The sequence below is a fragment of the Bicyclus anynana genome, chromosome 8 (genome assembly GCF_947172395.1).
Source record: "Bicyclus anynana chromosome 8, ilBicAnyn1.1, whole genome shotgun sequence".
NCBI classification, from domain to species: domain Eukaryota; kingdom Metazoa; phylum Arthropoda; class Insecta; order Lepidoptera; family Nymphalidae; genus Bicyclus; species Bicyclus anynana.
Window position 1 is genome coordinate 15,135,298 of NC_069090.1, and position 12,260 is coordinate 15,147,557.

A 12,260-nucleotide genomic window follows, 5' to 3' on the forward strand; every position below is an offset into this window, starting at 1 on the left:
ATTCATAACAATGAAGAATATGTAGGTATGTATGGAGTTTTAAAAGTAACTAGCCATAGCCGATACTTAGCACCAGACTAGAGCCAATTAAGAAAAAACTAGCAAACGTCACACGGTTTCACCCGCATAACTGCATAATTCCGTAGGAATACGGGCATAAAATATAGCCTAGCCGCCCGGGGATAGTGTAGCTTCCCGTAGCCAACAGTGAAAGAATTTTTCAAATTGGTTCAGGAGTTTCAAAGCTTCGTCGTCATCAACCCATATACGGCTCACTGCTGAGCTCGAGTCTCCTCTCAGAATGAGAGGGGTTAGGCCAATAGTCCACCACGTTGGCGCAATGCGGATTGGCAGACTTCACACACGCAGAGAATTAAGATAATTCTCTGGTATGCAGGTTTCCTCACGATGTTTTCCTTCACCGATTGAGACACGTGATATTTAATTTCTTAAAATGCACACAACTGAAAAGTTGGAGGTGCATGCTCCGGAACGGATTCGAACTCACACTCTCCGGAATCGGAGGCAGAGGTCATATCCACTGGGCTACCACGACTCTGTTTCAGAGCTTATTCAATGCAATTAAACAGTGGCCAGCCCCTGTAGCTAAGCGGGACGTCGTTTCTTTTTCTACGATCGCAAACGTTTCGAAAACTTGAAATTTGTATGGGAATAACATTTGCAATCGACAGGTCACGTACGTGATCAAGATCTGTCATTCCCTTACATTTTTTCTAGTTTTCGAAGCGTTTCCGATCGTAGAAAGAGAATCCACGCGACACTTGGGTACAGGGCCAGGGAACAGAACCCAAGACCACTATTGAAAACAGTACCAACAACATTAAAAATATACCAACTTCGTCAAAATTATTTCATTTTTATAGCATAGAGATTGATGAGCCAGGATTGTCTTCTTTTGGATAAGGGGATTCGGAGTAGACCAACCACGCTCCTCTAGTGTGGGTTGACGGGCTTAGGTTGATGTCTCCGCTATGATCACTGTCAGATAATAATTATCGGGCCTTTTTACACTATAAGCCGGGGACATTTTGCTAGCTCTTACACTAAATAGCCGTGCTACTGATGACGGAGTTGGGACATTATTAAAACTAATAACTTCCCAACTCCGAGCTGCTACTGAGAATTTCTTGGGAGAAAGAAAAACGGAATACATTATGTTCAGTTAATAAAAAGAAAAAGCTTCTGGTTTCATCCACAATGAAGTTATAGGGGGTCGAAAATAGCTTGAATAATTGCTTCGAGAAAAGTATGGTACGGCCGTGCCGCTTTTTTGCCCGACTTGACGATTATGATTCATAACTGTTAAGTTAAGTTGCATCTGCACCTTAATACTACGCGAGGCAAGAGTAGGTAATCAAAATTTTCTTAATTCTGTTGCGAGCTACTGCTGAAAAATTTATACAGAAAACTTTATAGGCTTATGCAATATTTAGGAAATTAACATGGGACAACTAAACAAGATAACCATAGGATGAACAGAACAAAAAGTCGTAGGTAGGTAAATAGGTAAACATAATCTAATTGTATTCTTTTCCACGATCCATCAATGAATCGAAAGTCCAAGAGTATAATGTCCATTGTTCTCAGCTACCTACTTCAAACATACACAAAAATGTTTGTTTTTTGTCCCAGTGGAATTGTATTCTCTTTCAAGAATTATCAAGCAAGGTTGAAGATGTCGTGTAGAAAACGAAAGGGGTGTGGATTTTTATCTTCGTCCTAACAAGTTGGTTCACTTCCATCTGAGATTGCATCATCACTTACCATCAGGTGAGATTGTATTAACGTTATAATAAAAAAGGGACACCAAAATTTCTTGTCGCAACTTCTGTCTTACTAACCGCTGGTAGAGTCACAATACATATACTACATAATTTACTTAAACGATTATTCTATACCTAAATATTATAAAACAAAGTCCTAAGGCGCGTCTGTCTGTATGTCTGTTTGCCATAAACTAGAAAAATACTTTTACCTATTCGTAATAACGGATCTTCATGCGATTTTAGATAATTACTCGTAGAGTGGTTCATGGGAGATTTAGGCCTTTAGGCATAATTTGTTAAGGTTTTGTGTAAATAGGTCGAGGAAGATAATTGTTGGAAGTTTTGGAAAAAGTCAAGCTGCCTGGAAGCTTTTATTGGAAACGCGAACCAAAACCCTTCGAGCGGGCAAAACAAAATGAATGTTGCAATACGGACGTTGGTTAGTTAAAATAAAAAAAAATGTATACTCGTATAGGTATTTACACCAAATATGTAAAGGTATGGTATATCAAGACTTATGCTTTGGGCAAAATAAGCATCAGCATTTAAATTTGTTAACTATCGGGTTTAATAGACATCATATCTCTAATCTATACTTATAATAAATCTGTAGAGAGGTCAATTCTGTACATGAAATATTTTTCCAAAATAACTATCACGGGGTGATTAGTGATCGATACTGATGCCCAAAATGCAATCAGTAAAATTTTTGTCAGTCTGTCTGTATGTTTGTTAAAGAAACAAATCTACTCGACGGATTTTAACGAAAATTGGTACAATTATTCTTCATACTCCTGGGCAGGTTGTAGTATACTTTTCAGCACGTTACGATCAATAGGAGCAGAGTAGTGAAGGGAAATGTTAGGAAAACGGGAGAAGTTACTCCACTAAGGGCGGACGCTAGTTAATAATAATATTAGATTAATTTGTTCGTTTACTCAAAGTAATTTCCGTAATCCTTATAAAAAATGTAAAAGGAGGCTCAATAGAAAGGTACCTATTAAGTAGCGTAACATCATACTTAACTATTTAACGATACAAGGTGACTGGAACTGACCTCGTCTGAGGGTTAAAACTCGTTGTCCTTGAGTGGACGCTCCCACATAGCCCTTTGTCCGTTAGACACGCTGCTCTACTACCTTAGCTACCTACATAAGTACCTACCTACCTAGGTACTACTCGGAACCTCGCATGGTAATCGATTAGCTTCCTTCCACTTCGACTCTCCAAGTTTTTTTTATTCACTCGTTCAGAAAAATTCATGACAGTTCATCATAGCAAGAATGTCGTGAATGTAACTTTTGAGTTCATAAAAATAAAAAATGGTGATATATTCGAATTGATGTATCGTATTTTTAGCTACGAACTTTCTCCCACAAATCTGCTCTCTGGTAATAAAAATTTCGTCCATATCGGTCTATTAGTTTGGGTACTGCAGACGGATACACAAATATTAATAAACACTCCTATTTGTAAAAGGGTTTGAAAAAAAAATCGATTACAACTCGACTGATTGTAATTAGGTAAAGAGGTACGTAGTAGAGAGAACAGTAGGTTAGACAAGGACTTTCGAAAGCTGAAAATTTGAATATGAAATTTTACCTGTATAAATGAAAGAAGAATGTATTTTCAATCTTCAAAGAGCCTTTGTGTCTACAAAGGTAAACAAAGCCTGTAATCATTATAAAAATATTTGGATCATTATATCTTATTATTCTCCTAATATCGTAGGACGAAGCGCGTTGAAGTCTTTATTTAGCTGTAATAAAAATACCTACCGAAAAATACGTGCAATACGCTACGCTCTACAGCGTTTTGGCATCATTTACTAAATGATACACAAATAAAATATATTAATAATATTATATTTATAAATTATATAAATGATTATTTTATTCAAACACTACAGTTAGGAAAAATCCTTTTTACATATATAACAAAATAAAAGGCTTTTTAATTGACGTAGCAGGCTAACTCGGCCGCGAGAAAGTTGGTATAATTTTTAGCACCTCTTTAGCTCAGTCGACGGCTGGCGATCGTGGCGTTAGGACGTGTTTACCAAGTTTCAAGGATCTGAGGGCAGAACTGGTTCCGTGTTTTTATTTGTGAAGTTGGGAATTCTTTAGAAGAAAGTTGTGGTGCCGTGACGTATTTATGGTAGAATTTTCTGTGATATAAGGCTACGCGGTGCCCGTCAAATAATGAATGTAAGTTTCCTGTGTTTTATTTATTATTTCTTGTTATTATGACCCTACACGTTGATAGGGTTGTCGGAAGTACTAGTATGACCGGACATCGCGTGTATTTTTTTTGGATTACGCTTACAAGACAATTACAAGAGTGCAAACGTTAAATGCTGTTCTAATATTTTGGTAGTTCTGTCAGTGAAAATCGCATCAAAATCAGTTTAGTAGCTTCGGAGAGCGATATAAGATAAACAAAAAGTGTTTTGTCCGCTTTTAGTGTTATTGTATTTTATTTGTTATTCCTACAAATTCATCGTAAAGATAATATTTACTTTAGTTTCTATTGTTTAGAGATAGGTACCTATTAGCCGTAATAGACGAGATAAATTCTATCTAAATTTTTGAAAATACTACCCACAGGAAAAGTTCTCATAAAACAGTATTTTTCCTCAATATTTCAAATAATTACAAAGAGGAATAAATAGCTTTGGAAAAGTCAGGTTCAGATTCTAGTTGGTATAGAATATATACAACCCTATTACCAATATTATTAATACTTAGATATATTTAGGTAAGGATTAAAAGACAGCCTTAAACTATTTGGGACAGGATAGAGTATATGAGTCATGTGTAACATGATTAAAAAAACTGTAAACCGGAAGTATATTGAAGATAATGGATACCATTAATGTTCACAATTATGTTTTAAATTAGATATTTATTGCTATAACATGAGGTCTTTAAAAAAAACAAGAGAATAGAAGTAGAATATAAAATAGTAGCTGACGCCGCGCGGTTTTACCCGCTTGGTTACCATTCCCGTAATATATAACTTATAACATTCCTCAATAAATATGCTATCTAACACTAAAAGAATTTTTCAAATCGGACCAATAGTTCCTGAGATTAGCGCGTTCAACAAACAAACAAACAAACTCTTCAGCTTTATAATATTAGTAAAGATGAGAAAATCATTTAATGACACAAGTTAATGAATGTAATATTCTTGTTTATAGGTAGGTAGGTACCTAACGACCTACATAAAAAACTATTAAATACACAAATATAGAGTAGGTAGTAGGGTACCTTATTAACTCCTGACACATAAAGAGGGTGTCAAGTTTGATATGTCTGTCTGTCTGTGGCACCATAGCTGCCGAACGGATGTAGCGATTTCAATTTAGTTTTTTCAACTTAAAGGTAACTTATGTGCGAGAGTTCTTAAACATGTTTGATGAAAATCGGTTGAGCCGTTTAAAAATTGTGGGGCGTGAAAGTGGGGAAGAATAACCTTGGCTTTCAAATGAAAGAGCACTGAAAGAAAATATTGATGACTTAATCGAGAGTATTCTTAGCTTCGTTTGATGAGAAAATTGGTGGTGGGAAAATTGGGACAAGTAAATCCGATTGCTCTTATTGAAATAAAAATAAAACATATAGGTAGGTAAAAAAAATTCTGGCATAAAAGTCTTTATTCTCGATAATTAAAAAAAATACTGATCACTAAGGTGGCAACCCTAAAGGCGTTCTTTATGTTCAGGATCTTTAAACAGGTGACAGAAAAAGCTATTAGACCAGTTTCAGTTAAAATACACTCACTCAAGTAAGCGTGAAACAATGAGCGAGCCAGGCTGTAAAGACTTTTCACTTAAGTAAGCACTTAGGTATATTAGGTACTTATATTTACTAACGGACATGGTTTCAACCGCGTGATTCGCGGTCCCACTGGAATACGGAAATAAAATATACTCAGAGGCACAATCATCCGCCCACTTTGAAATAATCGAGCCATATTAAAGAGGGCGGATAATTGTGTGTCTGAGTATATATCCTATTTTATTCGCTGACAACGAAGCTTGCCATTGGCGAAAGAATTTTTAAAATCGGTTCAGTTACGTATCACAAAGTTACGTTCGCATTTATAATATTACTAAAGGAATATAATTATGAACAATTTAAATCCTCTTACCAAGACCTTTCATTTGATGTATCACACTATGAAGTTAGTAAAAGTTTTTTTTTTAACTTGCCCCCATATTCAAATTTTATCTATTCACAATACATTCCTGTATTTGGGTCACAAGAACTGATATGTGTACCAAATTTCAATTGGATTGGCCCAGTACATTAGGTGAAACCAGACAGACCTTAAAATGTGCGCGAGTGAGATTATAAGGGTTCCGTTTTTGTACTACGTACGTTCGGAACCCTAAAAAGGTGTATTATAATAATAATATGCTCCCAACCGTATTTTTTTCTTTTGCGATCGAATGTACGAATGATATGTTTTGGTGCACAAGACAGTGTTTGCGCAAAGGTGCACTCTCTTTTCCCTCACACCTGTGCTCATAGTCCGATGGGACGGCATTTAAAAAAAAGACCAACATGTTCACACCATGTATTTATTTTTTTTAAATGCAAAAGACCAACCCGACCGGTGAGAGATCAGGCGCAGGACGAAGGCTTTACGTGCTCTCCGAGGCACGGGGAGTACCAACACCGTCAACTTCCCAACACCCTATTAAGATTTTTCTTGCAAGAAAAATCCCGATAACTTATTTTTTTATTGTTGGCCTGACTCGAGATTCGAACCCTGGACTTCATTGTCAGTAGATGAACTAGCTGTGTATTATATTACTATACAAGATAACATTTATAATTCTAAAAGGCGGGGATTGGTCCCAATGATCTAAACAAATGGTTATCGGATGTCACTTATTAGTACGGGTGCGTATAATAATTTAGTTCCTTCGGCTATTTTTTGTTTTTATTTTTACTTAAGGTTCCGTAGTCAACAAGGAACCCTTATAGTTTCGCCATGTCAGTTCGATTGTCTGTCCGCGGTTTAGCTCAGAGACTAACTACTTACTAGAAAACTATAATTTAGCATGTATGTAGGAGTACCTACTTACATACTCTTTTAATTTAATTAAACTTTTTTTTTAAATTTACATTAACTTAAACACAAAACACTTAAATTAAATTATGGCTAAGAATTAAAAAAAATAATAAAAATATCAACATAATATGTACTTACTTTAAAAATATCAAGTCATTAAATAAAATTTAAAAAAATATATATTTTAAAATTCTCATCTGTCCCGTAGTGGTATTTTTGTACATTATAAGGGTTTAAAGTGCTAATTTATTCTACGGAACCCTACATTGTGCTACACGCACTTGGCCGGTATTTTTTAATTATTTCGCCCTCAGCTCATTATTTAACTAACACTAAGCATAAAACAATTTAATCATTTTAGATAAACTGATATCAATTTAAGATTTGCAAATTCACGCAATCATACCTATTACTTATGTATTGAATATATTTACATATATTTCCATTATCCAATAGGTATTTTCACTTCGACCAGCGGAGAAAGCTGTCCATTACCATTGGCTGAGTCGATAGTATGTTGACTTCAAATGCAAAGATAAATGTGTGCTACCTAACTGCAACTACAGTCTACAGTAGAGTTGGTATATTAGCACAATTCTAATTAGTAATCTTGTAACTTGACAGTTTGAGTTTTGAATTTGTCTGTATCTCTCTCTGTCTAAAAATGTACTATAGATAGAGAGAGGTAGAGGCGAATTCGAAGCTCACAGTGCCGTATTATAAAGACACTAGCTGACGCCGCGCGGTTTCACTCGCGTGGTTCCCGTTCCCGCATGAATACAGGGATAATATATAGCATATAGCCTTCCTCGATAAACGGGCTATCTAACACTGAAAGAATTTTTCAAATCGGACCAGTAGTTCCTGAGATTAGCGCGTCCAATCAATCAAACAAACAAACAAACAAACTCTTCAGTTTTTAACCGACTTCAAAAAGGAGGAGGTTCTCAATTCGGTCGGTATTTTTTTTTTTTTTTTTTTTTTTTTTTTTTTTTTTTTTTTTTTTTTTTTATGTATGTACACCGATTACTCAAAGACGCCTGGACCGATTTCAAAAATTCTTTTTTTGTTTGAAACGGTATAGTCCCCATTTGGTCCCATTGCCATCATGTCAAGATCTGATGATGGAATCCTGGAGAAATTGAGGGGAACTTTCGAAAATTGTATGGGTGTCTAGTGTGTTCGTATATTTTTCCATTTAGTACTTTTGAGCACTACAATTTCATGAAGGTTTAAAATCGATCTGATGATGGAGCCATAAAACAGACGAGGGAACTCCTCGGCGATTTACAGCAGTTACCTTGTGTTTGGGCTTGATTAATTTGTATTAATGAGAACTTTCCACATAGATAGGTTGTGACTGTCATTTAGGGGTTTGGTGATGAAGACCAAGAACAATTAAGGGAACTCCTTAACAGTTTACAGTAACTACCATGTGTTTGGCCTTGATTAATTCGTATTGCTGAGAACTTTGTACCAAGATGGGTTGTGACTGTCATTAGGGGTCTGATGATGAATACCAAGGTCAATTAAGGGAACCCCTTAACGGTTTACGGTAGCTACCTTGTGCTTGGGCTTGATTAATTTGTATTACTGAGAATTTTGTACCAAGATGGGTTGTGACTGTCATTAGGGGTCTGATGTGTTCGTTTGAGATGAAATTTTACACTAAAAATGGAAAAATAATAAAAATTTTAATAAAAAAAATACAACCGACTTCAAAACCAAAAAACGTACCCACTAAACTAAAAAGTGAAAAATAACATCATAATATGTTCTACCTGCTGATCAGTATGAAGGCGGTGCTTAGCCGGTATTGTCTTAATTCAAGCCATTTCTGACAGGACCACATGAAACAACACTGTCTGCAAAATCTAAATCTATAAGATATTCTCACATGGCTTGAATTAATTCATCACCGGCTTAGCACCGCCTTCATACTGATCAGCAGGTAGAACATATTATGATGTTATTTTTCACTTTTTAGTTTAGTGGGTACGTTTTTTGGTTTTGAAGTCGGTTGTATTTTTTTTATTAAAATTTTTATATAATTATAAAGACATACAGAAAAGCTCTATAGTGTCAGTTTATTTAACAGTTTTCTAGAAAGAAGTAGAAGTTAATAACCTTATAATAGGCTATCACTGTCAATCGTTTTTATAACTCGTCAGTGTGTGTTTCAATTTCGTTCTATCTCTCTCTCCATAGTACCGTGTTAGAAAAAGAGTGTTAGTGACGAAATCGAGACTTACATTGTCGAGTTACAGGAATTATAGCAACATAGGTTGCTTCGATAAGATAGCCTGACTAGAAGAAAATCTAAAACTTCATCAGCCACATCCTACAAAGATCTATTAGCTATCACAATAATATGTCAAATTGTATAATTTCTTCATTTTAATAATTTGTAAAATCACACTGATAATTGCAGAGATTCGCACATTCCTCAAGCAATGTAGCCGGTGGCGTAGGGTGCCTTGGAAGTCCTGTATCAAAGTTAGTTGAGGGGCCCAAATGACGAGCGGCAAATCGCGAAAATCTCTTTAGCAGTTTTGTTTTTTTTTCTCCGGGAAGCGCCAAATGAAATGAGATTGTGGGTTAAATTTAACTATTTTTTGGTTTTACGGGGCCCTTGGGCTACAGTGGCCCCATATCCAGGCCCCGTATCGTTGATACGGCGGTAGCTACGCTCCTGTATTTAGCCTATTACCTATCGTATCTATACTAATATAATAAAGCTGAAGAGTTTGTTTGTTTGTTTGTTTGTTTGTTTGTTTGTTTGATTGAACGCGCTAAACTCAGGAACTACTGTTCCGATTTGAAAAATTCTTTCTGTGTTAGATAGCCCATTTATCGAGGAAGGCTATAGGCTATATATTATCCCCATATTCCTACGGAAATGGGAACCACGCGGGTAAAACCGCGCGGCGTCAGCTAGTAGTGTATAAATGTAATCGGTTTCTACTATTGTTATATAAGTAATGTAAGTTACCTTATATGTTCCATTAATTCATTACAAGAAAACGGAAACTGAACATAAATATGTATTATCGTAACCATATAACAAGTCAACATCAATCATTGTTCTATTTAAATACCTACACATTTACAAGAAAATCGCTCGACTGAAAACTGTTACATAGGGTAACTATTATGTGATTAGCTTGGAGAAAGTGAATGAAAAACTGAAATTAATGGATTCAATGATTTAATAACACTTATCTGAGCGATCACCTCAGTCGGCATGTTTTTCTCCTTCCAGCGTCCATTTTCCTTACCACTACGCGGTTCGCTTCTTTTTGTAGAGTTTCGAGTTATCATACATGATATATCTATCTATAAGATAAGATGTATAAAGAGGTAAACCTCTTTATAATATTAGTATAGTAGTATAGACAGAAGCTTATGAGAATGTTGGGGTAATTTCTGGATCTACTGAAACGATTTTGATAATTGTTGTACGCTATGAGCTATATGTTGACCTAGTAACATTGACTAGATTTATCCCTGTATCCCCACGAGAACGGGAACTATAACGGGTGGGTGAAAAAACAGAGCATCTGTCATAAATAAGATGATAATAATTATACCAAAGATACTGTAACTGTCTAAACGGACGGCGTTATGAAAAGCGTCCTTTTTTCGTGCTTTTTTTTCAGGAGAAACACCTATTATAATCTAGATAAACATGCTAAACTTTGTCTCTATTCAAAATTTAATTCAGAAATGGGATCCTGTAAAGGAAACCTGTATTAACAGATAATAAGCTAATTTTTATCCAGGAAAATGTATGGTTTTCGCGGAAAATTCTGAAAATTGCGAATTTGTGAACATCTTCTGGTGGTTCAATAATTTTACAGAAATCTGTGTAAGTATATACTTACCCATACCTACAAAAACCCGTACCTAACAATGAGGGTTCCGTTTTTGTACGTACGTACTTTCGAAACCCTAAAAACTGTAATAATCGAATATTTTGGATCGGTTAAAAAATTAAAAAAGTATTCGTTGCTATCGTAAGGCTATACAGCATACGTGTCACAATTAATTTTGAAATACTAACCTACTTGGCATTCTTCATTATAATAAAGCACGTTGATCTACGTTTCGAGTCACGTCCCTATTTCATTTATAACTTTAGTTCGTGATAATTTTGAATTCTAGATTAAAAATATAATATTTGGTTTTTGATAAGAGACGAAATATTTTAGCATTCCATGGTTTCATTTGATCGTGTGACAGAGAGAAACACTCGGAAGCCCTTTTGAAATCGTACACGCCACTTCTTCGCGCGTGTTGTTTTCTTCTTTGAGCAGTATGTTATTGGCTTATATATTATAATGTACCACTTTCTTGAGAGAGTCGTTTCATAATTTATTTCTCACTTACTTAAGTAAGGTCATTAATATAAATGAGAAAAAGGAATGGTCCTAGTACAGATCCTTGAGGAACACCCATATTCCAGCCCAGCCAAATTAATATGATGCATAAAGAGCTTTGAATACCCGTTCAATAGAACTTACTGTAGTTCTAGAGAGGACAAGGTCAATTTCTAAAGAGATTTACCTGATATTTCTGTCGCATTGACTTCTACCGCATGTAAATACCTAAATATTTTTTGTCAGTTTGTTTGTTAGGTTAGGATAGGTTAATATTTAATGAGTTATCATTAGTACCCGACGTGATAGCCCAGTGGTAATGACCTGTGCCTTCGATTCGGAGGGCATAGGTTCGAACCCCGTCCGAAGAATTCACCTCCAACTATTCAGTTATGTTTTAAAAATTAAATATCACGTGTCTCAAACGGTGAAGGAAAAACATCGTGATGAAACCTCCGTACCTGAGAATTTCCTAAATTTTCTACGTGTGTAAAGTCTGCCAATCCACATTGGGCTAGCGCGGTGGACAAAGGCCTAACCCCTTTCATTCTGAGAGGAGTCTCATGCTCATCAGTGAGCCGAATGTGGGTTGTTAATGATGATCAGTATTCAGTAGAAAATTTCAATGTATTGTTTCAATTTACAACAGACTCCAGTAAAGATTTCGATTCGTTATTAAATATTCGCGTAGTTAATTGAAAACCTTGTTCAAATTAATCATTGACTAAATCAACCGAAACAAATTGATCTGGTAATAATAGGCTGTGTAGCAAATACCTATAGTATTTGCTACAGTCTATTATTATATATATAGGTGTTAACTCAAATCTAACTATCTAAATATTAAATATCCGCCCTGTAGTTTCACTCGCGTAGTTTTCGTTCCCGCAGGAATACTTTTTTTTTATTCTCTACAAGTTAGCCCTTGACTACAATCTCACCTGATGGTAAGTGATGATGCAATCTAAGATGAAAGCGGGCTAACTTATTAGCAGTAGGATGAAATCCA

At 35.5% G+C, this 12,260-nt stretch overlaps 2 protein-coding genes across 2 annotated transcripts in view; one reads left to right on the top strand and one right to left on the bottom strand.

Annotated features, from left to right (window-relative positions):
• The window catches only part of LOC112053158 (inositol oxygenase-like), a 200,511-nt gene that overhangs the window by 14,667 nt on the left and 173,584 nt on the right, over positions 1-12,260 (bottom strand). The window lies entirely within an intron of this gene.
• The window catches only part of LOC112053162 (uncharacterized), a 38,262-nt gene continuing 29,798 nt past the window's right edge, over positions 3,797-12,260 (top strand). Inside the window, exon 1 of the mRNA XM_052883316.1 lies at positions 3,797-3,994. Coding sequence (XP_052739276.1) covers positions 3,989-3,994 — 6 coding nt within the window. The 5' untranslated portion in view covers positions 3,797-3,988. The remainder of the gene's footprint in view (positions 3,995-12,260) is intronic.